Source organism: Arvicanthis niloticus, chromosome 21 (assembly GCF_011762505.2).
Source record: "Arvicanthis niloticus isolate mArvNil1 chromosome 21, mArvNil1.pat.X, whole genome shotgun sequence".
Lineage (NCBI taxonomy): Eukaryota > Metazoa > Chordata > Mammalia > Rodentia > Muridae > Arvicanthis > Arvicanthis niloticus.
In genome coordinates, this window is record NC_047678.1 from 31,714,757 (window position 1) to 31,741,552 (window position 26,796).

The 26,796-nt window shown below is 53.5% G+C and overlaps 1 protein-coding gene across 8 annotated transcripts; it reads left to right on the plus strand.

Annotated features, from left to right (window-relative positions):
* Window positions 1–1,739: 1,739 nt before the first annotated feature.
* Als2cl (ALS2 C-terminal like) lies at window positions 1,740–25,346 on the plus strand. Of its 8 annotated transcripts, none has more exons than XM_034484576.2 (27): window positions 1,740–1,893; window positions 1,990–2,780; window positions 6,891–7,019; window positions 7,657–7,855; window positions 8,161–8,226; window positions 8,546–8,696; window positions 9,162–9,293; window positions 10,006–10,125; window positions 11,004–11,062; window positions 11,210–11,276; window positions 11,631–11,827; window positions 12,210–12,275; window positions 12,627–12,725; window positions 12,834–12,995; window positions 13,338–13,449; window positions 14,346–14,423; window positions 15,089–15,219; window positions 16,240–16,413; window positions 16,530–16,626; window positions 16,807–16,964; window positions 17,515–17,580; window positions 17,976–18,149; window positions 18,909–18,951; window positions 19,768–19,829; window positions 20,132–20,281; window positions 20,506–20,602; window positions 21,394–25,346. In XM_034484576.2, the coding sequence occupies exons 3-27, from the start codon at window positions 6,917–6,919 to the stop codon at window positions 21,472–21,474; spliced, it is 2,844 nt and encodes a 947-aa protein (XP_034340467.1). In that variant the 5' UTR covers window positions 1,740–1,893; window positions 1,990–2,780; window positions 6,891–6,916; the 3' UTR covers window positions 21,475–25,346. The 8 variants fall into 8 exon arrangements, with proteins under 8 accessions (XP_034340467.1, XP_076773824.1, XP_076773830.1 ...); XM_076917709.1 differs by having other exon boundaries at window positions 1,990–2,481; XM_076917715.1 differs by having other exon boundaries at window positions 1,990–2,142.
* Window positions 25,347–26,796: the final 1,450 nt, after the last annotated feature.

Sequence of the window (26,796 nt, forward strand, 5' to 3'; positions counted from 1 at the left end):
TGTGTATGTGTGTGTGTGTATGTGTATGTGTGTGTGTACGTGTGTGTATGTGTTTGTGTGTGTGTTTGTGTGTATGTGTTGTGTGTGTGTTTGTGTGTGTATGTGTTTATGTGTGTGTATGTGTTAATGTGTGTGTATGTGTTTGTGTGTGTGTGTGTGTGTGTGTGTGTGTGTGTGTATACCGGTGCCATGTCATGCATGTAGAGGTCAGAGATCAACTTTGTGGAGTAATTTCTCTCTCGTAGTTTTATGTGGGCTCCCCCAGACTGAACTCGGGTTGCCAGGATTTCCAGCACTTGCCTGTTTGTCCTTTCTGGCTGAGCCATCTTGCCAGATCTGTCCTGTTCTCTAGTGAGGGAGGACTCCTAGGGAGGAGCTCTGTTTGGCCTTAGGCCTCAAAAATTGCAACACTCAACTTCTTGCCTCTGATTTAGGGTTCTGACCACTGTCTGGTATTGCGCAGTTTCTTACCAGGTCCCCTCAACAAGCCCCTGCACCCCACCTCCCCTGGGCCCAGCGAGGCTGGGGTGGGGGAGTTCTGCTCCCTGGAAGAGAGTATCCCTTCCTGTGTGGTGGCCTGCCGACTACTACTTGTCCCTCGGTGCTATTTTTATATCTGATGGGTTTCCTGTGGGAACCAAAGCCAGTCTCCAGGGCCTCTGGGTTGGAAGCTATGGGTAGAGAACTGAGCAATGTCCAGCAGACCCCGTGGACATTTCTTTCCTGGAGCTCGATACAATGGAACTCAAGGCATAGCTTTGGAGAAGCTGAGGGGTAGTGAATGGAGAACCCTCCACCCACCCAGTTAGAGCCAGGCTGGGATCCAGACCAAACATGGACTTAGCCTGAGGTGGGGGTAGGAGTTAGATAGCCTAAGCCAGTGACACAGCAGCTGGGTGTGCTGGGAGCTGGCTGTCCCTGAACTTGTTGGCCCTAAGCCCGACCCAGAATAGCTCAAGGCTTAGCTCAGCCTGGGTCAGGCCTGTATGTGCATGAACTTGAGCTTAGGTACCAAGAACTGGTGCGTAGGGGAGTGCCTTGCATTCTGCATGCAGCTCTGCGTATGCCTGTGTGTCAGCGTATGTCCTTGTACACAGATGCACAAGTTTCCACGAGTGGGGCTGCCACCATGGAGATGTGTAGCCTAGGGGTCTCACCTATCCAGTGGTGGAGGACCCCGGAGGCCAAGTTGAGTACATATCCTGCCTCTCATGTCTCACATGGGGAACTGCATGTATGCACATGCCATGTGCAGATCTGTGAGGAGCTGAAAGAGGAGACCTGTGATGCCAAGGGGGAAGGGTGGGGGGATTCAGTAGATCCAGTCCTTTGGGTATTACCGGGGGACAGGGGCAGAATCTGGTCTTCAGTCAAGGACTAACTGGAAGAGACGCTGGGAAAGCAGAAACAGGCAGGTAGGTACTCACTGGCCGGTCAGTCTAGTCTATGTGCTTAGGTGAAAGCCAATGAGAGACTGTCTCAGAAATAAAAAGGACAGTTTCGGAGCAGACAGCCAAACATGTACACACACACACACACACAAACACACACACACACATACACACACACACAAATACATACACATCATGCACGCAAAAAAAGAGAACCTGTAATACATTTGCTTTTATTTTTTTAAGTATTTAAAAGAAAAAAAGAAAAGGCTGGAAGGAAGGAGAGGTCTTAGCCAAGTGGGGAGGGAAGAAGAGGCTGGGGGGAGGGTTCTTGGGGGAGGGTTCTTGAGGATGGAACCCAAGATTGGGGTAGGAGAGTGGATGACAGCAACACCCGTGGTAGGGTTACTGGGCAACCAACTCAGAGCCTGCCACTGTAGGGCAGATTGGCCGAACTTAAATGCTCACCAAAAAGCATCCCAAGGGAGCCAGTGCGGCTGAGGTTGGCAGGCCCCTTCTCAGAGACTCTTACAAGTCTCTTCTCTTTGGCAGGATGCATGGAGGTTGTCTCTTTCACAGCTGTCTGTCTCTTCCCCAGGCTTTTCTCTGTGCTCAGGCTTGGAAGACTTAGAAGCAACTCAGCCAGGCCAGTCAGCTCCTAGAGGCCGGGTACCACTGCAGGTGGATGGGGTGACTTGCTTGCTGGCCAAAAGGGAGCCCGGCAGCTGGACAGCAGGCCTCTTTGTTACAGGTTTGAACCATCGTCCCTCCTCCTTCCAAAAGTTTGGTTTAGAACTGCGCTGCTCCTTCCAAGGTCGAAGACTTTGGCACAGGAAACTGGCCAGTTTCAGGCTGTACCCGGAATGAATTGCAGGGGGCCCTCCTTCAAGGTCACACACAGCAGTAGCTGCTACCGAAGCACTGCTCAGTTCAGAGGCTGCGGGTCATCATGGCCGACTGCTCTAAGCAACAAGTTTCCCGAATCTACCCAAGGTTCCTTCGCGAGTGTGTGTGGATGAAGGTGGGGGACCCAGTGACCCAATGGGGGGTCGGCAAGGTCTCAGAGCTACAGCCTGGGCAGAGTCGGTTGGTAAGGAAATCAGGGGTGGCCTCAGGCACTGCCTGGCGTCCTCGGGTCGGGAGAGGGAGGCTAGAGGGGAAAAGACAGCCAGGGTGCGATCCTGGGGTGCTCGCGGACCAGAGGGGAGCTTTCGCAGTCTGGCGGGAGAGGCTCTGGGAGAGTTATTGGCTTGGGGACATTCCGAGGCGGCGCTCCGCCTCCTCGGAGACGCCCCCGCACGAGCAACTCCTCCGGGCGGGGCGCGAAGAGGGAGGGCGGCCGGGCGCGGAGCTGCGCGGCCACTCCGGGCACCGCAGCGCACGGCGCAGGTAAGGGCGCGCGTCGGTGGGCGGGGTCCGCTGCCCCACGAGCTCTGCGGCGGGTGGGGGCTCTCGCCTCCTCCCGCTGCCATGGTCACGAGCCCTCCGTCTTCGATCTCAGCTTCCTCCTCCCGGCCCCGTGGCCACCCAGCTCCGGTTTAAACGCAGCGCGGGGTCCAACCCCCAGCCGCAGTGAGGAGTGCGAGCGCTGTGCCTTACGGCCAGGCTAGAACCCGGGTGCGAGTTCTATCACCCAGAGGGAGAGAGGCGGCCAGGAGCAGGTGACCTGGCTGGCCGGGGCGGAAGGGCTGACAGAGAAGCCGAGAAGGTGGTGTTGCCTGCCTGGGAGGAGCCTAGACTGATGTCCGAACGTTGGAGCAGAGTAGTTTGGGTAACTCCCGGGACTGACTGGGCGGCATGGCAGACCGAGGAAGGGGAAGCGACTGCAGAGACTGGGAGGCATGTAGGGCAAGAAGCTTGGATCCGTGGAGAGGCAGAGACCGGGGCTCAAGTCTGGAGGGCGGCTGTGACAGTTCTGTGCACTTGCCTGGAGCAGACACTTTTCTCCACCGCCCACCAGGCATGTAGGTTGATTAGTGGGCCTCCACAGCAGAAATAAGGTCCATGCCACTCCAGACCAGGAAATACCAGAGTGAGTGCCAGGCTAGGGTGCGGCTTAGGTGCCTGAGGGGCCAGGGCTGGGTGAGGGTTGGGAAGGCCCGAGTGACCCTGCTTGGGAGCGATCTGGTGTGAACAGAGGCCAGGAATGCAGAGGAAAGGTCCAGCTGCTGTTTGGATGGCCAGAAGGAAAATAGGTGTGAGTCACCTGTACACCCAACTTAACTTTTTTGGCCTCACCATGCCTGTTTGTGAGCGTCAAGTCTACCTGGAAATGAGATGGGAGGCTGGCCCTGCCGGGAATGCACTGTGTGCCTCCAGTGAGTCACACAACACCTCTGAGCCACTTATTTTTCTGGTGAGCCTGTTAGGGCTGGGGGCGTGATCTACAGATAGTATCTCTAGACCCTCCTGGACTTTCTATGCCTCAAATTCATCTTCTGCACAGCCTGCCACTAAGGACCCTAGAAGTGGCAGGAGGGAGAATATGAAGAGGCCATGTTGTTAACCAGAGGGGTGCCGGATGGGTGCTGGGCCCAGGGTTAGAGAGAGTACTCTTGCCGGCACACACTTTCAGACACTGGTGTCTGGCCTTATACCCACGACACCGCTTCTAGATGGACCCAGAGCTCCTAGCTGGGAGACTTCTACATCAGGTGCAGCCTTCCCAGGTTACCTTTCCCATCTATGCTTAATGTCTGCCCTTTCCTCTGGGTGATGTGATTTCCCTTCTGGGCCACAGACCTGAATGAAAGGTACCATAGAGTTAGTGGCAGCTAACCTGGGTCTGTTGGATCTACCCAGGTCCAGTCTATGCTTTGGGTGTGGAGCTCAGGGACCAGGTTCCATGCCAAAAGAAGCTTCTCTACAGTTTATTCTTTTGAGAGGCAACCACAAGAGTTTGAAATGTCCTGATCTAGTTAGATCTCTGTTTCAGAGAGAACCAGTTGTTAGCATTCTGTCTAAACTCCACCCCCACAGTTAACAGGCAACAGCCAGGTATGCTCCTCCCCACAGTTACCTGGCAACAGCCAGGTAGGCCTGGTCCACTATAAAAGGGGCTGCTTGCCCCCTCTTCCTCCTCCTTCTCTTCCTCCTCCTCTTCTTCCTCTTCTTCCTCCTCCTTCTTCTCTCTCTCTTGCTCTCTCTCTCCTCCTCTTCCTCTTCCTCTTCTTCCTCCTCCTCCTCCTCCTCTTGATCTGTCTCCTTGTCCCTTCCCCTTCCCTTCCCCCTCTCTCCACATGATCATGGCCAGTCTCCTCCTTCTCCTCTTCCTCCTCCTCTTCCTCCTCCTCCTCCTCCTCCTCCTCTTCCTCCTCCTCCTCCTCCTCCCCTCCTCCTCCTTCTTCTTCTTCTTCTTCTTCTTCTTCTTCTTCTTCTTCTTCTTCTTCTTCTTCTTCTTCTTCTTCTTTCTCTCTCTCTCTCTCTCTGCCTCTTTCTGCCTCTACTACCCTCGTAACTCTCCTTCCCCATGCCCTAAATAAACTCTATTCTATACTGGTATACCGGTGTGTGTGTGTGGCTGCTCTCTCAGAGGGAAGAGATACCTCGACATGGGCCCACTGAGACATCCCCTTCCCCCATACCTCACTACACACACCGCCACAGAACATATTCTCTTTATCTTTTTATAAACACATCACCAGGGATGGGTAAGCTGTGACGTAACAGGCTGAGACGGATCTCTTGTGGACAGCAGGCGAGGCGTGGGCTGGGAACCAGGGTAGTTCAAGGTTACAGGGGTAGACTTTCCATTCTGTCAATGTCAGGAAACATGGTTGAGGGTCAGGGAGGTCCAGGTCACTCGACCCACCTCAGTCCCTCAGCTGGGCTCTCATGGTCAGTGCAAACTGAACCAGCAGCTCCCAAGTCTGTGCTCTCCACCCTCTGCTTGTGTGTGTTCGGGGTGGAAGAAGCACTACGTTTACTGCCAGCAAAGATGGCTGCTGCTGGGCGCCTAGCAGTTTCCTTTTCCTGCCTCTCCTTCTCCCCATGAAGCAGAGCAGCAGCAGGAAAGGTGGGGCAGGAATGTCTGGGCCAGAGTTCTAAGGTCCCCGCCCTACTCTGTTCTGGAGCCAGTTCTCCTGAGTCCTAGGTTCTGCCAGGGACCTGTGTTGCTCCTGTGACATTTGGGGTGCCTTCAGGAAGATTGAGCCCCCTTAACATTTGCTGGGGTCTACCTGATGTCATCTGCCCATCATTGGCCACCCCAGTGACATCTGACCCACCCCAATCTGCTGATTTCAAAAGTTTTCAGAGTGTCAGGACAAGGCAGAGTGAAGACGCTTTGACTCCACCCTGAGGCATCTCTCTAGTCAGGCCATTTGGACAGGTGAACATCCTTGCCAAGTGAAGACAGCAAGGGCTGGCTTCGGGAGGCTTTGCCTGAGCAGGGCCACAGACAGCCCAACTGTGGAATAAGTTCAGACATATTCCCTCAGCACCCATGCTTCATGTCAGGGTACTGCATTGCTGCTTGCTTAGAAGGTCCCTCCGTTAGGGCAGAACATTTCAAGACTCCAGCTGACCTGCCTGCCTACCCCAGTGACCCTGTTCCTGAGTGGGACCCATCCAGCCGGCTCAGTCTGGTTGAGGGAGGTAGACAGGTAGGGTCTGGGCTGAATTTTCTCATTGCCTGGCCCTGTCTGTCACCTGTTACCAGGTTTGTCTTGCTGAGTCTGATATTCGATCTGCTATTGTCTTGCTCTGCTCTCATGATCTTCAGGGTTGACTGAAGCAAAGTAAAGCTTGTCTGCTGTCCAATGAAGGTGGGGCCATCCTCTCAGCACTCCAACGAGCCTTTGCTTTTACTTCTCCCCGCTCCTTTCCCTCCCTTCCTCCTTCCCTCTCTCCTTCCCTCACTCCCTCTCTTTCCCCCTTCCCTTCTGACAAGGTCACAGTCTTAGCTCAGGCTGCCCTGAGTCTATAGTAAAATCCTGCTGCCTCTGCCTCCCCAGTGCTGAGTGTGCCCCCATTATGCTCTACTGTTCTCTCGTCTCCCCCGTGGCTTCAGCAGGAGGCTTCCAGACTGCTGTTGTATCAGACCTCTCCTAGCTTACTGAGCTCTGTTTAGTGACAAGGACCCCGAGCTTGGAGTATTGTTGACCTCTTCTGATAGCATGCGTGTCCCTTGCCCCCCAAAATCACAGAGTCCCCGAGTGGGGACTTTCAGTGAAAAGATGTCCAAGACAAAGAACAATTGGGTGGTTATCCCCCTGGGTGCCTGGATTCATGAAGTGTCTGAGCAAGCCAAAACAGGGCTTGAAGAACACATACTTTCAGATGGGAAGGGATGCTTCCCTTGATAGTTTCCCGCTCTTTTATTCCTTCCAGGGCCCCATCAGGGCAGGGTCAGTAGCCAGAATAGATCTCCTTTCTGTGAGAAGCTAGGCTCACCGATTGGCTCTGATGTGGGTGGTTATGGGTCTTACCTCTCTCTGGGAAGGATATTTGCGGCCCTGCCGTGTTCTCTGGGCTGTGACCTGTGTCCTTCCTACCCAGTAGGTGAAGTGTCTCGCACGCTGGCTATGTGTAACCCTGAGGCAGCCCTGCTCCGGCAGGAGGAGATCTTCTCAACCACCCTTACTCAAAATATCATCAATCCCATCCTGAAGCCCCTGCTCTTGGCTGGTGAGTGTAGGCCTCTGTGGAGGGGGGGGGCACAGAAGAGTGCCCCGGGGATCTGATTTCTCCCCTGTAAGACATTCTGAGAGCCTTCTCAAACTCAAGTGGAAGTGCTGGCCCTTGACACTGCCGTCTTTTGATGGAGCTGAGGCTTTGGACATCAGGTCCTGGCTTTTGCCTTCCCAAATGGCTTCAGAGGACCAGAGGCCTACAGATAGCACTTGCCTCACTCCCTGTTCCCATGCAGAGCTCCTTGGGGTGCTTTGGAGAGCCCTGATTAGAAGGCAGGACACATAAGGGGTCTCCCTTGGAACGTGACCTTGGGCCGGTGCTTTCCTCTCTCAGAGCCTGTCTGTGTATCTCTAAGGTGGCTGGGAGTGACCTTGACGACTCCCCATTCTGCATCTGGGTCCAAAGAGAAGCGGCAGAGACTCAGGGGAGCTGGGAGTCTTGGTTCCCCAAAATGATTGGGGTCATTAAATAAGAGGCACACATACAACCCTAATTACTCCCGGTTCAGCCCTTGACCCCAGCATACTCTGCCCCCTGAGGAGCTCTGTGAGGGTACTAATACGGTCCTGAGAAACCCAGAACTACAGGACCATCCATCAATGCCAACTCAAGGTGGCTCTGCTTTCCACAGACCCAGAACCTTCAGATCCCTGTGGCAAAGAGTGCCTTCGGCTTCTGCAGCAGCTACACAAGAATGCCGAGCAGTTATTGGACGTGACAGAGCAGAGCCTGCTTTCCCTGCGGCAGAGGTCATGCTGCCAACCTTCCAAGGGTCTGGAGGCCATACTGTTACTGAGCAATACTAACCATGTCCTACAAGCCCACATGGAGTAAGACACCCCCGCCCCCGCCCCACGCAGTCTGTTGTTTGGCCACAGTGCCAAAATGCCACCTCGGCTGGAGTGGGTCTCCTAGGGTCTATGGTATTATTGGCTTAGCAGCAAGCTTATAGACTCAGACCTGGACCAGGCCTTTGAGATACAACTGTTGGGTCACAGCTTGAGGCTGTCAAGCAATTGCCTGGACCATCAGGATTCTAGCTGCTCAGTGGGTGGGATCTGGGACCCCCCAAGAGGGCAGGGGCTGAGTGTGCATTGGGAGCTGGGCTTTCAAGGTGATCCTGGGTTGTTCATAGGTACATCAAGTCCTATACTGACTGCGTGGTGGTGCAAGCCTTTCAGAAGGTCTCAAAGAAGAGGAGGTGAGCTTGGGGCTGCCACAGTAGCCCCTATGTGGGCGTGAGTGTCTTGAAGGGAAGGGGGGAGTTGGGGAAGCCCATCCCAAAGCAGCAGGTGTCTTGTCCACCCACCACTTGAGCATGTGCAGTTACTGTCTCCATCTCCTCTGAGGTGAGGATGCAAAGTTCCCAGGATGAGAGCCCAGGGTTTTGCTGGGTTAATGGGGTCCAGGGTTGGTGTCCTGGGTCTGGGAGCTGGGAGAGCAATTACAATGTGGGTGGTACAGGTGGACGTGGGCTTGGAACGGGGAAGGTAGTGTGTGGCTCTTCCTCTCTTCTGGAGGAGTCATCGCAAGGCACTTTGGCAGCTGTCCCCTGGGATCTCTGAGGGCTCGGAGGGCACCACGCTGTGCAAGGCCCTCCACCAGCCACTTGTCCACCATGTGCAGAAATACGTGTTCCTCCTGCTGAGCCTCAGGGACACCCTCGATGAGGTGGGTACCAAAAGCAATCCGGGGATGGAGGTGTGGGGAAGAAGAGAAACAGGGCTCAGACTCAGGGGACCAAGATAAGCTGTAGGAAGGGGCCCCTGAAAGAACATAGCCCTTCCCTGGGGAGGGGTTCCCGGGGCATGAATCTGCCCTAGGGAATCTTGGGCACATGGCTCTTCCTTGATGGGACACTTGACACTCAAAGAACAGACATAGAATTCTCTATTCTGTGTGAGGACATATGGCCCAGGACCACACTATGGTGTCATTGAAATATCCATCTGGAAACACCTTCATGCTCCCTTCCTGTCCCCAGAAGAATTGTCAGGGAGAAGAGAGTGAGCTGAGCTGTGACATACATTTAGGCCTGACTGGCTGATGCTAGGCAGGGGCCCTCATGACCATCACTGGGACGGGGGCTGGTTCCAAGTCCATCAGATCCTCCCCTCCTTCCCTGTCCTCCCACAGAAGCACCCAGCCCAGGAACTCATGATGCGTGCAGTTACCCTGTTTGGAAATCTTGAGTCCTTCATGAAGCAGGCCTTGGACCAAGCTGTGGCCACACAGGCTCTGTGGCCGAGCCTCAACAGCCGGCTGAGGGTGAGTCTGGAGCTTTGGGACAGTCAAGGAAGGGGGTTATTCCATATTGGATGTGAGTCTGTGCTGGGTGGTTTGAGCTGCTCTATGCCTTAGTTTCCCCATCAAGAAGGAGGACTGGTAACCTGGTGGCTGTCAGTCACCCTTAGCTATCTGCTGGGTCAGCAGAACTGACTTCTGGTGGTGCCACCAATTACACATGCCTGTCACTGTCTAGCACAGCATACAATGCCCCTGCAGGAAGGACAGTCCCCAGAAGACATGGCAGGCTTGGGCCAGGAGTAGAGCAGGCCAAAACAACCATGGGTGACAGAGGGTATAGCAGACGGGGTGAGGGTATCAGGAACCTGCTGGCTGTGATGGGGGGAAGTATGGAGACTGCCTAGGAAAGAACAGAGAATGAAACTGAGATGATCTTCTGAGCTGGATCAGGGGTGACCCTGCCCCCTGCATCTTGAAGCATCAGTGCATGCCTCTGTGTGTGTGTGTGTGTGTGTGTGTGAGAGAGAGAGAGAGAGAGAGAGAGAGAGAGAGAGAGACAGAGACAGAGACAGAGACAGAGACAGAGACAGAGACAGAGACAGACCTGGGTGATACTCCAGGCATGCTGGGATGGTCTCTGGGAGGTGTCTGGGGTGCAGGGGGGAGGTGCAGCTTTGACTAGCAGCATCCAGTATAGGCACTGGACTTCTTGTCTCCCTCTTTATCCCACCAGGATGTGCTCTGTGCCCCTACTCACCGACTCCTACAGGATAGCCAGGACATCCCTGTGGTGGTCACCCCACTGCAGGCTGAGCGGGTGCTGCTCTTTGATGATGCCCTTGTCCTGCTACAGGTTAGGATCGGGTAACGTGAAGTGGGGGTTCTGGAGTCAGATTAGAAACTGAACGGGAAAGGCTGTCAGAACTGAGGCTAAAGCCAAATGCTAGGATACAGACCAAGGATTGTGGGTCAAGAGGAAGCCATACTAGGCTTCAGGGTTTGTCCTGTAGCCAGTAATCTTGGCCCAACTCACCTGTCACTGGCGGTGTTCACAGCACTGTCTCCCCTGCCTCAACATGGCAGCCTGGCTTGGGGTCTGTTCTGATTGTGTCTGTAACCCTGTCTCCTGTGGTTGCAGTGTGTCTACTAGAGATGTTTCTAGCCCTTCCCTGCTTGTCTGAATTCCTTTTCTTGTTGCTGCTACAAAACGCCTGACAAAACAACAACTTGAGGGAGGGAGGAAGGGAGGGAGGGAGGAAGCGGGGAAGGAAGGGAAGCAGGGGGGAGGAAAGGAGGCAGGGGGAGGGAAGAAGAGAGGGAGGGAGGGCAAGAGAAACATGAGCAAAGGTGAAGTAAGGATGCTTGGGCAAGCTCAGGAGGGCGTGATAGCTGAGCAGCAGATGCTCAGAGCTAGGAGAATGTGAAGGCAGGTGCATGAACCTGCCTGTGTCAGGCTCTGCAGTGGGCCTCCGGCCTCTGGCAAGAGGAGCCTTAGAAGTTTGCAGCAGAAGCTGCCAGGGGCCAACTGTGTTTCTAGACAATCCTGGCACCCCACAGGGGGCGAGGAAGGCCTGTCTAGTCCCAGGGTGAGAACAGAAAGGAGGAGGTGCAGCTACCAGGGAGCAGGCCCCTGTGGGAGGATTGTGCTCTGGGCTTCACACCTGGGGGGCTTCAGTGCAAGTGACTCTGTAAACGTAGCTCTGAACAACACCTGTCCCTGTCTTCTTCCAGGACCACAATGTCCACACTTTCGACCTGAAGTTGGTGTGGGTGGAACCTGGCCAAGACAAGTGAGTGACTTCTCTGCAGGTGCCTGGACTTCCCTCCCTGTGCCCTATGAAATCCCCACCCCACCCCCGACATCTCCAGGCTCCCAGTGAGCCCCACTTCTAGCCCTGGATGGAAATGGGGCTCACTGGTCACCTCTATCTGCCTAGGTGTGTGCTTCACATCCTCACACCTGAAGAAAAGTTCTCCTTTGTCTCCAGTGACCCCAAGGGCCAGGTAAATGTGTGAATGAGGGAGGGGGGCAAGTCAGAAGCCAGGGAGGGCAGAGTGCCAATCCTGCAGGCTCAGAAGCAGATCAGGGGTGTGCCTAGGCTTGGGTATCAGGATGTTAGAGGGATGGGAATTTTTCCATCATTAGGTTGGAGTTGAGGCCTGCCCCTACCATTGCACAGCCTTCTGGGTTGTCTAGTCTCTGGGCTGTTCAAAGGATCTCAGGTCTGCTGCCATGCCGTAGGAGGGCAGTGTGCCTGAGGACAGAGTTGAAGGGAAGGGATTAGGTGCCTTGTGAGGCCTCTTTAGGGCATACCTGCAGCAGCAATGACATGTTCCCTGCCTCCCTGTTCCCACCAGGTTGCCTGGCAGCAGAAGGTGACCCAGGCTGTGTGCCAAGCCCTATGTGACAAGAAGGACTTACCTGTGCTGGGATCAGGCCAGGAGCCATCTATGCCTCCTGAATACCGCAGTGTGGCCTATACTTTCCACCGTGAGGGCCGGCTCTACCAGGCTACCTATGAAGGCGACTGGTATCAGGCCAAGCCCCATGGCAAGTGAGTCACCATTGCTGTGGGCTAAGCACTTGTAGCAGGTCATCAGAAAGAAGCAGCTCGCCAGAAATTCCATTGACTAGAGGTTTTCTCAAGCTTGACGCTGTATTCTGCAACTCCTGTGGTTCAAGGGGAAAGGAGAATGTAATTGTTTCCAGGGCTCTCCCCGTGGGAAGGGTCGAGGGTACCCCAGTGTCCCACAAAGCTGCTTGTGCAGCTGTGCCAGGAGATGGGGGCACTTTCTGTGAGGTATCTGAGTACTCACGTGAGGACTAGGTGAAGAGAAAGTCTAGTTGGAAGAAGCTAGAGTAGAGGGAGGGAGGGACTTTGAGGGTTTCTGGGAATGAGTCTGGTGGCCTGATGTTGAGGACCTCCTGTGTTCCAGGGGAACCCTGAAGTGGCCAGATGGGCGGAACCACGTGGGGGATTTCTGCCAGGGCCTGGAGCATGGGTAAGGCTGGCTGGGCAGATACTGGCATGTGAGGCAGCCAGAGAAGTTGTTACCCAATGGCTGCCCCAAATTCCCAAGCCTCACACAGGGGTGGTCAGATGACCTAACTCCTCTCACTACATAGATATAGAAGGGGGAGCCTGGTGGGAATAGGAGCATGGGTTTCAGCCTTCCTTCCCGTGGTGAGGGAGGGGTGTCCCCAGGGCCTTTCGTAAGGGAATAGGGGATGCTGAGATCTGGGGGACTCCTTGGAGACAAGGACAACTGGGTAGCATGGAGGGACATGACGGGGCATCTGGTCAGGCAAGTGTCCCGATACTCACTTCCAACCTCACCCAACCACATGGTCAGCTTTGGCATCTGCCTGGTGCCCCAGGCCTCTGAGGACAAGTTTGACTGTTACAAGTGTCACTGGTGGGAAGGCAGGATGTGCGAGTACGGCATCTGTGAGTAAGTGACCTTTGGCCTGCAGGGGAAAGGTGGCGGGGCCCGGGGGGGGGGGGTGTCCTCTGGACTGAGCTCCTTGAGGTGGAACCAGCTATTGGTGAATCTCTCCAGGTATGGCACTGACAAAGTGTACAAGGGCTATTTTCAGGCCGGTCTGCGGCATGGATTTGGCATCCTTGACAGTGCTCCGCAGGCCCCCCAGACCTTCAGGTACACGGGCCACTGGGAGAGAGGCCAAAGGAATGGCTATGGCATCGAGGAGGACAGGGACAGGTGAGTGCTGGTAGAGAGAAGCCAGAGGTCCAGCTGGCTCAAGCCATGGTCTCTCTCTCTCTGTCCCCTGTGCATCACACAGCTTTTTTGTCTTGGTCTGTCCTGGACACCTGTCTCCATGGAAACACCTGTTTCCCTCTATCTATGCTTCCTGCTACCTCAAGGGGGCTCCACCCAGCATGCCTTCCCCTAAGGATGACTCCCTTCTCTGCCATCTTCTGTTCTCTTTGGGCTTCATTTTCTAATGCCATCTGTCTCTCCCTTATTCCCTGCCAGCAAAGCCTCCAGAAGGCACAAGGGAACCATTCTGAGCCTCCTGTCTCACACTCCCTCTTCCCTTAGGGGTGAACGCTACATTGGTATGTGGCAGGCTGACCAGCGTCACGGCCCTGGTGTTGTGGTCACCCAGGCAGGCGTCTGCTATCAGGGCACATTCCAAGGGGACAAGATGGCTGTGAGTAGTAGCCCCTGCCTTGGACACTCTGTAGGTGAATTAAAGCCAAGCCGGGTGGATGGCAAGGGATGTCCAGCTCTGCCACCACCTACACTGACTTTTGCACAGTCTGGGCTTCTTCTAGCCTCGCATCCCTCTTTTGCAACTCAAGTCAATGATGCTTATTGGACACACATGAGCTAACAAGAGCAAGTGTGCCATAGGACAGCCAGTGGCATTCATGGACCCCTCGCTGGCCCTGGCTGAACCTTCTCCATCTTCTGGAGTCCTGAGTGACTCCTGCAATTGATGCCATTTTCCTTAGCATATGAATGACACCTGCTTGTTGCTGGCAGACATCAGAGACCCTGCCCAATATCACAGTCACAGCCCAACCATCCCTAGACTGGGTCTCTCTACTAGCCACGAGGTGGGGCTCTGGGCAACAGCTGTACCTGTTTTACAGTTTGTTTGTTTAGACTCCACTTTGTTCTGGAAAGAACCAAAGGAGACCTGAAAGAAAAGAGGAAGGAAAGGCAAGCATAGTTCCACAGCATAGAGTCAGGAAAAAGTTGAACATGAACTTGTCAGTGAGTTTCCTGGCAGGTGCGGTCGGTTGTAAAGGGACTTGATTGGCCCTGAGGACCCAGGGCAGTGGCAGGGAAGCAGGGACAGCTGGAAGGAAGCCAGCACAGTATTCAGGGGCTTCCTGAAACCGCTGCTGAGGAGGAGGAGCCAACTAGGGAAGCCAAGGGCTAACTAGGGAAAACAAGGGGTGGGGTTCACAGGATGTAACGCTTCTGGGGAGAGCAGGGCCAGGGCTTGGGGATTCTTGGCCCTGTGGATCAGTGTCCACCCACCCTGGCTTTCTGTCCAGTCTTACCTCCCTCTCCTCTGTTCTCTTCTTTCCTTTCCAGGGCCCAGGCATCCTGCTATGCGAAGATGACTCTCTGTATGAAGGTACTTTCACCAGGGAGCTGACGCTCCTAGGGAAGGTGAGCGGGCATCCACTTCTCACCCCACCCCATAAGTGCAGGGTTCAAAGCCAAAGGCTGAAGGTAGAGGATAGGCAGCTGGAGGTCCCCACCCCCACCCCAACACACCTCCATGCTGTCCAAGGGCTTTTGTGTCCTTGCTATGCGGTATGCAGTACTGACTTGACAGAGCAAGGTGACAAGGGACTAGAGGATTTGCCTCTTGCCCAGAGGACACAGTCTGGTTGTGTCTGCGCTGTGCTCTTGTAGAACCGTCTCCACCAGAGTCTTGGATAGCTGTCCCCAGGGTCATCATTCTTTCTATGACCCTGCCGGAGTTGACATAGCAAAAGGTAGTTGTGTTCATGCTGGGCCTTTGGAAACCTGAGGATAATCTTGGATGTAGAAGGACAGGCAGGTCTGATGCCTTATGAGTGCTCAAGAGTACTACGAATTTAGCAACTCCACACAGCAAGGAATTGCCTCCTCTAGATCCCTGGACCAAGCCACCTAGCCTCACAGCAGAGGTGGGTGAGACTTCTAGAATATTCTAGCACCTTGAATGGACAGGTGGAACACGTGGTCAGATGTTTCCATCTGACTCATCCAAGCAGGTCAGCACTGACACACTTGCCTGGACAGCTGGATGGACACACAGACATTTCTTCTCTCCTCTCTGCCCTCAGGGCAAGGTCACCTTCCCCAATGGCTTCACCTTGGATGGTTCTTTCAGCAGTGGGACAAATAAAGGACTGTACACACAGGGAGTGCTGGACATGGCTGCCCTCCCACCCGACCCAAGCAGTACACGCAAGAGGTGAGAGCCCAACCTAGTTGAAAGTGTGTGTTGTGTCTCTTCCCACCCAAGGTCTCGGGACTTTGTGGAGGCCTTATTGCCAGAATTCCAGCCAGAGGCTATGGTGGATATGCTGCCATACACATACTGGAAGAAAAATAGGATTTGTGAGTCTCACTTTGACCCTGGTTTTAGGTTTTCTTTTTTTTTTTTTTTTTTTGTCTAGAAAGATTGTGAATTGGTCTTAAAAGAAAGAGATAGACACATAGTTATAGATAGTTATAGTGCCCCTTGGTCTGGCTCTGAGCTCCCTGGTAGCCAAGAAGAAGAAAAGAAATGTGGTATTTGTGAGACAGATTATTTTCCTGTAAGAACAGAACACCCCTTTTGAAAACTCAGTTCTGGTGAATAGCCCTTGCCATATTTGTTGAGAATCTGGGTGTGTTGAAGGGGGAAATTACAAAAAATGGTCTCCGGTAGCATTTCAGAGGTTGGAGAGGGGTACAGAGGACTCATCCACTGTCCCTGCATGCTACTTTTCTCTGGTAGCAGGAGCTGGGAGAGAAGAGTGGTCCTGGAGAGATCTGCCCCAGCCTGGTGGGGTACAGGCGTGGGATACCCGTGAGGTGACAGCAGGATATAGTTTTCTTTGTGAGACGTCCAGTCTGTCTTACTCAGCCTGTTGGCAAGGCAGGATCCACCACAGGGAGCCTATGGGAAAGGATAGGACAGAGGGAAAAGCAAGGAAATCCTGGACTTCCAGGTACTGGTCTATCTTGATCCAAGACGTAGGTTGGATTTGGCCTTCAGTGCTCCAGGCCCTTTGCAGAACTGTGTACCTGTCTCTTCTCCATCTCAAAACACAATGCCCCTCCCTCTGCCTTGTCTTCTCCTCTACTCACCTTGGAGGTCAACTGTGTGCATTCTCCATCCTGTCCCATTTCTGGGGCCAGGCTGGTCCCACCAATCCTCTTTGTGCTGCGCCGATGGTTTGCCAGCTCCGGCTCCATCTTCCACATCTCTCACTGTTCCCAATCACAGACAGCTGGGACTGGGTGCCTTCCCTGTGGAGAGCCGCTGGCAGGGAGTCTACAGCCCCTTCCGGGACTTCGTGCGTTTAGGCTGTCCTGTGGAACTGCAGGAAGCCCTCCTGGGCTTCCATGTGCAGAGCTCCAGGGAGCTACACAAGTCCCAGGAGTACCTGTGTGGTGAGAGGTGAGCCTGACCCTGTAGATGTCCCTGCAGATCAGAGAGGGTTAGAGAAGCTCCTGGAGATGCGGGGGATGGGTACTGACTCAGGGGTGGGTGAGGGACACTGCATGGTGCTCCAGGAGTGACCCCAAGGACTGTATGGGCAGCATGGAAGATATCCTGACGGAGCTGCCGCAGCACCGTGAACCCGAGGCCCTGCAGCAGTACCTCAGGAAGGTGAGGGCCCAGGCTTGGGGAGGCCTCCTGCATCTCACAGCATGGTGCTAACTGGCGGGGACAGGCCTTTGTTGCTCCTGGTTCTCAGAGGGCCTTGGTGGACCTGTCTGGGAGGCTGGTCTGGGCCTATTGTGTTCCAGACCCTGGCTTAAGCATCCCTGTTGTCTCTCATGGGTCCAGGCTCTGAGCAATTCCCGACACCCCCTGGGGAAGTTGCTCCACACCCTGATGCTGACCTTCCAGGCCACATATTCAGGCGTAGGGGCCAACAAACACCTGCAGGAGATGGCCCAGGAGGAGGTGAAGCAACATGCCCGGGAGCTTTGGGCTGTCTACAGGTGAGCCTGTGCACAGGGTGATGCCCACTGCCTAGGGACTGGCCCAGGATTGCCTTTTCCAAGGCTCGGCTCGATCCGATGCCTCTCACTCAAGTCTTGTTTGGTACCGGGTCAGAGGTTGGTCGGTGTGTCAATGGTGGCCAGACGTATAAGAAATGACAGCAAGGGCCTCCAATAGATAGCTCCTGGCCAGGGGCCAATCCCTATCTGGCCCCTAGCACACCCCTGACCCTATAGAAACTCTACCTTTGCAGTAGGCTGAGTGTGACCCTGAATTTCAAGCTCCATCTGTTCTGTCCCAGACAGAACCTAGATCCCATGAACATTACAGATAGGAGCTTCAGCTGCCACCGGAGTGCCAATACTCACTACAGTTCCAGCCTTGGACCCCCCCCCAGTGGCAGGAGAGGCTAGACTCTGCAAGCATTCAACCCAGATCTAACCAGCCAGTGGGAGATGGGACCACCTGCCCTCGCTTTTGGAGGCTGGAAGGGTGGAGTCCCGTTTCTGTGGGCAGCAAGCACATCACGCTCTTCTCATTGGCTGGCAGGGGTCTGCTGAAGGTTGCCTTACAGCGCCAGGGCCAGACCCTGGAGGAGGAGAACATGGAGACAAGGTACCTTGCAAGGCTTTTTGTACCTGGGGGCTCCCTCTGGGTGGCAATGCTTCTTAGGAAAGCACTGGGCATGTATGCTATCCACCAAGCATGGTGTATTGACCATTTATACCACACAGTGACATATGACCTTGGTCTTACCCAGGAGCAGTGCCACCGTGCACGAGATACATCTTTGTTCTAAATGTGCCCTCAAGGCCTCATGGTTGAGTTGTGCAGAGGGGGAAGCAGTTGCCAGAGGCCTTCCTGTGCACCTTGAGACAGAGGTGTGGGGGACATGGGCCTAAGCCACACAGAGCAGGCAGGAGTCAGCTGTCCCCTGGGAGAGACTCCAGTTCTGCCGGTGCAGCGGTGGCCCTGACAGCAGCGTCTCCCACCCCGTTCTGGCCTCTCAGGGACCTGCAGGTGCACGGGTTGCTGTTGCCCCTCATCCTGCCCAGCTTCTACTCAGAGCTCTTCACACTGTACCTGCTTCTCCATGAGAGAGAGGATGGGCTGTACAGCCGGGGCATCACCAACCTCAGCCTGTTCCCTGATACCAAACTGCTGGAGTTCCTGGATGTGCAAGAGTAAGCTTGCCCCTGCCCGCTCAGCCAAGGGCTCTAGGGAAGTTCTACTCAAATCTCAACTGTGAGGCATGCTTATTTATTCAGACGCCACAGAGCCCTGGGGATGCGGCTGGGTCTGGGTGCTCAATCATCCCACCAAGGAAAACACCTTTGTTTTTTCCCTCTGACTTTGCCAGAGCTCCACACTACTCCAGATTTACTGCCTTGTGGCTCAGTTCTTCCACTGACCCCCAGAGAGAGCTGGCCTTTCCTATTTCTTAGCTCCCACCGTGCTTGGTGTCCTACCCAGAGTGCTGGCCAGCGTTGACTGGGCCTGCTTCCAGATCCACCATTGGACTTGCGCTGAGAGTGGGGGAGGAGGGATCTTAAAGGGGAAACCGAGGGCTGCTCTGGGAGCAGGTCAGACGTTTGCCATAATCTAGTGCCTCTCCTGCACCCCCCCCCAGCCCCACTGCCTCTAATACATCCTTTTTCCTTAGTGCCCCTCTGACACATGCATGTCACAAGTGCCTGATTGTCCCCTGCTGGGGTCCCAGCATTCTAAGGTCCTATCCTTCAGAGCCCAGTGTTCCTTTGTCACACAGCAGTGGAAGTTCCGGTTCCTCCAGGACCCTGGCCTCAGGCTGTGTGTGTACACCCCAGAATGCCACAGTGACCCCATTCCCTTGCCCTTGCTCATGCTTAGCGCTTCCTGGGGGACACAGAAACAGGTCTGAGCTCAGACTAGCAAAGCATCCCACCTCATGTCTCCAATTTCAGGCATCTGTGGCCCCTCAAGGACCTCAAGCTGACAAGCAATCAGGTGAGAGGGCTTGTCCGCTTGCCTGGAAGGAGGGGCCTGTGGTCCTAGAAGGAGGAGGGGCCTGTGGCCCTGGGAGGAGGGGACTGTGGTCCTGGGAGGAGGAGGGGCCTGTGGCCCTGGGAGGAGGGGACTGTGGTCCTGGGAGGAGGAGGGGACTGTGGTCCTGGAACTTCTGAGGAGAGGCCAGAAAAGGAGGAGAGACTCCTGGCTTCCTTTCTGGCTCAAGTGGCTCCCACGTGACCAGGCTCAACAGCAGGCTCTGCTCTTCTGGCTGTGGCAATGGGTTGGGTACCTGAGCTCTGAGTTTCAGTTTTCTCCTGTGTAAAAAGAGCCATACCAGACAGCAATGGTCAAGGGCACATGAGTCCACCCACTGTCTCAGGAGCATCTGGAGCCTCCTAGGGAGACAGATTCTTGGCCCCCACAGCTTTTGCAATGCTAAGCAAAAATTCTACCACTGGGGCCATTAACCTTAACCCTAACCCGTCCACAGTCTTACCATATAACTGTAGAGTCAGAAAGCAAGAAGGCAGCTCAGGTACCTGGGTTTCAACAAGCCCTTGAGTCTGGAGACCATTGATACCAGCTTTTGGAATTGAGTGTCACCAAATGATCTGTGTCCCTCTTGGTCCTCTGAATACTTTGGAGCCTAGTTCCTCCATGAAGCTCACAGTGGAGCTGTGTGATCGCCCTGGGCCACTTAGCCACCAGGGCTGAGATGTAATTAAGCCAGTGATGGTGCAGGTGTGAGTGACAAGGGACCCTGAGGATCAGAGCATGTCAAGCTAAATCCCTGCCTGCTCCTCATCTTTGCAGAGATACTCTCTTGTCCGGGACAAGTGTTTCCTGTCGGCTACTGAGTGTCTGCAGAAGATCATGTGAGTGTCAGCCCTAGTAAGGAAAGACTGCACATGGAAGGGCACAGTGTGTGTGTGTGTGTGTGTGTGTGTGTGTGTGTGTATGTATGTGTGTATATGTGTGTGTGTATGTGTGTATGTATGTGTGTATGTGTGTGTATGTATGTATGTGTGTGTATATATGTATGTGTGTGTATATATGTGTGTATATTGTGTGTGTATGTGTGTATATGTGTGTGTGTGTGTGTGCTTGCTGTCCCTCCTCTTCTTCCTTCCAAGACTGAGCCCTGAGGCCTTGACCAGGAGTTGAACCCTGCTTACAGCACTACAGTGCACCCCCGGGAGAAGCTGGAGACACTTGAGAAGACCTATAGGGAAATTGAGGCCACGGTGAAACGGGTGCTGGGCTGTGAATACAAACTGCCTATGGATGACCTATTGCCACTACTTGTCTACGTGGTGTCTCGAGCTCAGTGAGTGGGGACTGGGGACCCCTTCCCACACCGTCTACATTAAACACAGAGCAGAGGGGGCATCGAAGCCCAGAAAGGAGCCAGTCTCGTGGGAACCTGGGACACAGCCGGGACCATTTCAGAATTGTCTAGCTCTCTAGGCAGGGGCTGGTCCCCCAGCTGTGGGGCATCTATCCGTGACCTCTCCCTTCTTCTCTCCTGTGTTGCCATGATACTTTCTCTAGAATTCAGCATCTGGGAGCTGAGATCCACCTGATCCGTGACATGATGGACCCCATCCATACAGGTGGCCTCCATGACTTTCTGCTTACAGCTTTAGAGGTGAGGGACCGGGGCTAAGAGCCCAAGGAAATCCTTCTCTGCCCCAGACACCACAGTGGTGGAAAGAGCTCAAATCCCCACCTTGTGTGTCTCCATGGGAAGGGTCCTCACAGGGCTGGTGCTTGCCACAGGGCAGGCGAGCCTCAGAGCCCTTCAGGCTGCAGCTCCAAGCAGTGTGCAGAGGGATTTAGTGGGAGATATTTAAATCTCCAACCCAAATATGACCGGTCAATAAAAACACAACTCAGTAATTATGAATATATTCTGTAGGCCTAGATTGGGCAGGTACCCCTACACTACTCTGTTCCCCAGCTATGAGACCCTTATAACTTGAGGGTTTTCCAGACCCTGCGTCTGTCCTTCTACCTCCTGCTTCCCAGTCATCCTCTCCTTCATCATCTTCCTCCTCCATTGTCTTCCTCCAGTCCTCCCCTCTGCTCTCTTCCACCAACCTTTATTTCTCCACCTTCCCTTCTTCTGCCCAATCACTGGCTCCATCCTTTATTTTACAAATTAAAATGGGCAGAAGGTTCACTAGAATTCACCTGTGTACTGACTCACACCTCCTCTGCAGCCCTTCACGGGAAAGAGGAATTAGTATGAAAATACAAGGCCGGGGCTATCCACAACAGAGAGAAGGCTGTTTGCCTGCAGAATGTGGCTGACGGCAGTTCCTAACTGGGGCTGTGTCTACACAGGGAGGCGGTGCAGTGGCTTTCAGAGCCTAGAAACATGTGTGCTGTTGGGAGCAGATCTACCAGCAGGCCCCAATCTTGTCTCTTTCTCCTCAGTCCTGTTATGAGCACATCCAGAAGGAAGATATGAGGCTGCATCGCCTGCCTGGCCAGTGGGGCACTAGAGAACTCTGGTGACATGGCTACTCTGGACCCAGTGCCTGCCGTGGACTTTTGTGAAGCAAGCACTGCCTACCTGCTCCCTGCTGCCTTGATCGAGGCAGGCTGTAGAGATGGTTCTCAAAGGAGATGGTGTTTTGCTTCCTACGGGGACACACCTTGCTGCTGCAGTGTGACCACAGAACTGGTGGCTCTCCTTTGGCCTCTGGTCTGGGCTCTGATAACCCTTTCCCCAGAGTTAGTACCATCTCGGGTGAAGAGCCCTGGTTCCGCTTAGTCTCAGGTCTTACTCTGTAACCATCAGTCTCGGGGCTGCATGGTGCATGATGGGTAGTTTCCATCATTCTTCCAGTCCAGTTCGCAGCAGCCCTTCCCCGAGATCTGGCTTCATTCAGTTCTTTGGACTGAAATGGAAATTCTCACGTCAGAGTTCATCTCATTTTCTCTCCTCCCGTCCTGAAGGTCCCAAGCTGCAGAAGGCTCTGTTTGCTCAGTTCTCTTTCCCATGAGGAAAGCTGTTTCCTCCTCCTCAGCTGCGATTCAGGCTTGAGCTGGCCTCTCAGTAGGACCTGGGGCAGGAAACCCTCAGGTCTGTGCCTAGCTGCCCGGCTGCCTCTGGCAGGCCCTGCCCTTTGCAAAGGCATGGGATGTAAACACCATCAGTCATTCACCTGGCCTAGCTTGCCAGCAGACATACCCAAGACACTTTCTGACCGCACTGTGGGAGAGACAGCCGGGATATCCAAGGATTGCTAGAGCCCAGGCAGATGAACATCTCTGGCTCAGGACCATGAGTAAGTCTGGTCACAGTGCTGAGTTCTGGGTCACTGTTCCTGCCTGGGTAGCCTCCCACCAATTCAGCCCGTGTGGGAAGGGCCAAAGGAGATGTTGAGAAAGGTACATGCCTAAGCCCATGGTTGAGGCCCGTGGGACCCTCAGAGCCTCTCAGAAAGTGTGGAGCCCTGTGTGGAGAGCCGGTGGTTCTCCTGCTCTGTCAAACCCCAGAGAAAGCGAAGAGAGGCTTTCTCTGGCTAGGACCACCAAATATTTCATCACGAACATAGGACCTGGGCTCGAGTTCTACCAGAAACTTGTGACCCTAGGAAGATCCTTGGAAGGGTTAAACTGACGGAGGCTCCTCTCTCAAAGACAGCCCTAAGTGCCTGTGACACAGTTCAGCAGTGACAAAACCCTGCCACCCACCCTCCTGCCCCCAACACTAACTGAACTTCGGCCTCCAGCCTTTGTGAGTCCATGGGGTTTCCATAAAGCCCTGGTGGGTTCCAGGAGTAGCCAGGGCTATAGCAGACCCTTCAGACAAATTGGACATGTGAAGGGCATGCAGGAAGGAAACTGACTGACAGCAGAAGTGAGTGCCAGTCAGCCATCTGCATTTGGTGCTTCAGGAGGCTGATGGGGATGGGTTCACCTACAGTCAGTGCAGGGTCATCTCAGCGATGGCCTTTCTTGGATGGATCCTTCTATGGGTGATGGCTGTCCGGCCTACAACACCTGTTTTTTGACCTATGAGCCATGCAAGACGAGGGCAGTCTGAGGAGTTCATAGTTGTTATCAGTACATCTTCTCCTACATCTTTGCTGGGCCTTTTTATCCCCCCTCCTGCCTCATAGTGTGTGTGTGAGTGTGTGTGTGTGTGTGTGTGTGTGTGTGTGTGTGTGTGTTTCTCCCTACTTTTCTGTCGGATGGCCACAACTACAGTCTACTTATTTATTCAGGATTTTTTTTGTTGTTGTTTTGGTTTTTCGAGACAGGGTTTCTCTGTGTAGCCCTGGCTATCCTGGAACTCTGTAGACCAGGCTGGCCTCGAACTCAGAAATCCGCCTGCCTCTGCCTCCCAAATGCTGGGATTAAAGGTGTACGCCACCACTACCCGGCTTTATTCAGGATTTGTAATAAGCCCGTTTCATCTTTCTGTGTGCACATGTGTGTGTTGGCATGTGCATGTTTGCACATACAGAGGCGGTAGCTAATCTCAGGTGTTATCCTTGATCATTCTCTACCTTACTTTCTTGAAGCAGTCTGTCCTTGAACCTGAAGCTCACTGATTTGCCTAGACTGGCCCAGCAGCAAGCCAAATGGATTCTCTTGTGTTTGCCTCCCTGGGTCTGTGGCTGCAGCTTCGCAGCTCTACGCCCAGCTGTTTAAAGTGGATCCCAGGGGTAGAAGTCGGGTCCTCAGGCTTACACAAGAAGTACTTTACTGAGTTGAGCCATCTTGAAGCCCCCACAACCCACCTTATCTCTTCACGGCATCTCCTGCCTGTGGGTGACTAGGAGCATGTGATGTTCATAAATGCCCAGGTAGCTGCCCACCAATGGAACTCTTAGCTTCAAGAGGGGCCAGAGTCCTGTTCAGAAGCAGTAATATTGGGAATATGGAGCTTGCTCTCACTCTGTAAGTGGGAACTGGGCCGTTCCTATAAAGGGGTATGTATTGTGTGCCATGCCCAGGGGCACTCCAGAGAGGTTGAAGGGTCTGCAAAGTCTGTTTGCCAAGTCTGGGTAGAGTTGGGCTGGGCATCCAGTGTTCCTTTATCACCCAACTGTGAATCTGGTCTTTGGGCACATTTGCCAGTCATGTGCTGGGTTTTGGCCCAGTCCTGAACACCAAAAAATTTCCACACCTGTGTGACAGTATATTCAGGAGCGATGGTCCTTACCTGAGCATGCATCTTGATGTTTCCACTGATAGACGTTGCCAAAGGCTTTTCCATAGGATCCCTGTGGGTCATGTACTAAGAATGTGCCTTTGCTGTCCACATCCCTAGTGTTTGTCTTTGTGTGGTTTAGGCCTGGATCACCTGGCTTCCAGTGACAAGTGCCAGCCCACACTGCCATCCCATTTTGGCTGCTGGCTGTCCCTTGATGAAATTGAATATGCTGTGTAGTGTCTGGAAGGATCCTTTCCAGGGCAAGCATCGCCGTCTGCACCGCTACTCGTAAGGCAGAGTTTCCTTGGTCTAGTTTTGGTTTGTGACTACAGTCCTGCCTGGTAGGCCTTTTAATTAGCTCATCTGCAAATCAGGCCCAGGCTTCCTCAGGGAGGGTTTTTGCAAGTAGCCTAAGGGGCTGTCCAGACCTCACCCTGGGATGCTGTACTCATGAGGTAGGGTGTGTGTGTGTGTGTGTGTGTGTGTGTGTGTGAGAGAGAGAGAGAGAGAGAGAGAGAGAGACCTTTAATGCAGATCTTGAGGCATAGTAGCCCTGCTCATAAAGATCTATAATGAAAAGGAATTAGAGAAAAGCTTAGGTCCAGGCTTGGTGGTACATGCCTTTAATCCCAGCATTAAGGAGACATAGGTATGCAGAGCTCTTAGCTCAAGGCAAACGTGGTCTACAGAGCAAGTTCCAGAACAGCCAAGCTTAGGCAGTGAAGGAAATCATCAAAAACAGAAAGCTGACGAAGATGTAATTGAACAAGGGGGCCCACGTTCCAGCCCCAGCTAGCAGCAGAACTCAGAAGTTTCAGCCATGTGGTTCTGGCTTTAGAGTCAAAGATAGGAGTTTGTGGAATCTTCTTCTGTGACTAAGGAAAGTCACTGAGGTGGGGTGTGTGGCTGGGGTGTCCCTGCATGGAGGCCCAGAGAAGCCACTGTGTGAAGCTGTAAGGTGAAGTCTGGATTGCCTTGAAGATTCCAAGAGATTAGGTGGGATACTTGCTAAGGAAAGCTGCTAGCCAGGAACCAGCCTAGCAGAGAGAAGTGTGTTGCCATCAACAAAGCTGAAAGAAGTTGGAGATTTGAAAAGCATTTTGACATCAGACACTGAGATGCAGAGTTTGGAGTTTGCCCAGCTGGTGTCCTGTCTTGTTTTGGTCCAGTATTTCCTCATTATCTATTTTGGAACTGTAATATATATCCTGTGCCATTATATATTAGAAGTGTGTGATCTGTTTTTTTGATTTTATAGGGGATTATAGTTAAGAGACCATGAATCTCAGAGACTTTGAACTTTGGATTTTTAAACAAGTTTGAGACTGTTGTAGACTATGGGGAATTTTGGAGTTGGACTGAATACATTTTTGCATTATGTTATGGCTATAAGCCTATGGGGGCCAGGGACTGGGATGTGATGGTTTGAATAGGTATGACCTCCATAGACTCATGTTTGAAAGCTTGACTAGAGAGAGTGGCACCATTAGGAAGTGTGGCTTTGCTGGAGTGGGTGTGGCCTTGTTGGAGGAAGTGTGTCACTGTGGAGGCGGGCTTTAAGGTCACATATGCTCAAGCTCTGCCCAGCGTGGAGCACAGTCTGCTTCTGCTGCCTGCGGATTAAGACGTAGAACTCTCACCTCCTTCTCCAGCACCGTATCCACCTGCAGCACGCTGCCAAGTTTCCCACCATGATAATGGACCAAAACCATAAACAGCCTCAATTAAATGTTTTCCTTTATAAGTGTTGTCTTGGTCATGGTGCCTCTTCACAGTAATGGAAACCTAAACTAAGACAATTTGGCACCTATATTAGAAGTTCTAGAGTCCCTGGTGCCCTTCCTCTACCCCCTGGCCCTTGGTCTTTCCAGAACAGTCTCATTGTGTCCTGCAGGTTTCCTGATTCCACAGTGTTTGCTGCAAGAGCCTGCTCTCCTAGGGTCCACTGCCGCTGCCCTTTCCCTTCCCTGCATCCCGTCAACCTGCATCCTGTCAAATGTGTGTTTTGTCTTTACTGACGCATCTCAGTTTCCTGCCCTTGACTGAGCCCCTCCTGGAGTCACACAGAATCCCTCCCTCTAGTCCCAGACAAGTACCGCATTAAGTGGTTCCCTCCCTCTAGTCCCAGACAAGTACCGCATTAAGTGGTTCCTGCCGCTTTGAACATTGTTGCTAATTGATCTTCCTAAAGGAGGAAGGGGGCAGGTGGACGGGCATGGAAGAGTCTGGGAGCTGTGGCTTCAGGTTTTCATTGGATGGAGTTAGTGCAAAATGTGGATCAAATCCCTGGGGATGAGGTAGTGACTAAGACAGCCAAGATCCTCCCCTGTCCTCCCCAGCAAAGGGCAGGCTCTAAGTCGTCAAGAACCTTGCTCCTAGCTTAGACTGGTATACAGTCAACGAGAGAGGGCAGGGAAAGAGAATGACAAGGATCCCAAACCATCTCCCAGTGGAATTTCCCTGGAAATGAGATCTGGTTTCTGGGGTACCGAGGAGAGGTGAGGGGTGGGCAAAGCAGAGGAGGCTGGAAATAATATTCAGATTCTTTGCCCTGCTGTTCGTGGGAGAAGAGGGCAGGAGGAGCCTGGCCTGCCATTTCTTTCCTCACACCGATGCCCAGGTTTTCTGAGAGAGATCCCTCAACCCAGGGCCGAATGGAGGGAACCAGG

Bases quoted from the DNA above. Each gene is read 5' to 3' on its own strand.
- Als2cl (XM_076917709.1), top strand. From the start codon at position 2,433: ATGGGGGGTCGGCAAGGTCTCAGAGCTACAGCCTGGGCAGAGTCGGTT. The intron at 7,856-8,160 runs GTAAGACACCCC...GGTTGTTCATAG, and splicing joins GTCCTACAAGCCCACATGGA to GTACATCAAGTCCTATACTG. The intron at 16,627-16,806 runs GTGAGGGCCCAG...TCATGGGTCCAG, and splicing joins TGCAGCAGTACCTCAGGAAG to GCTCTGAGCAATTCCCGACA.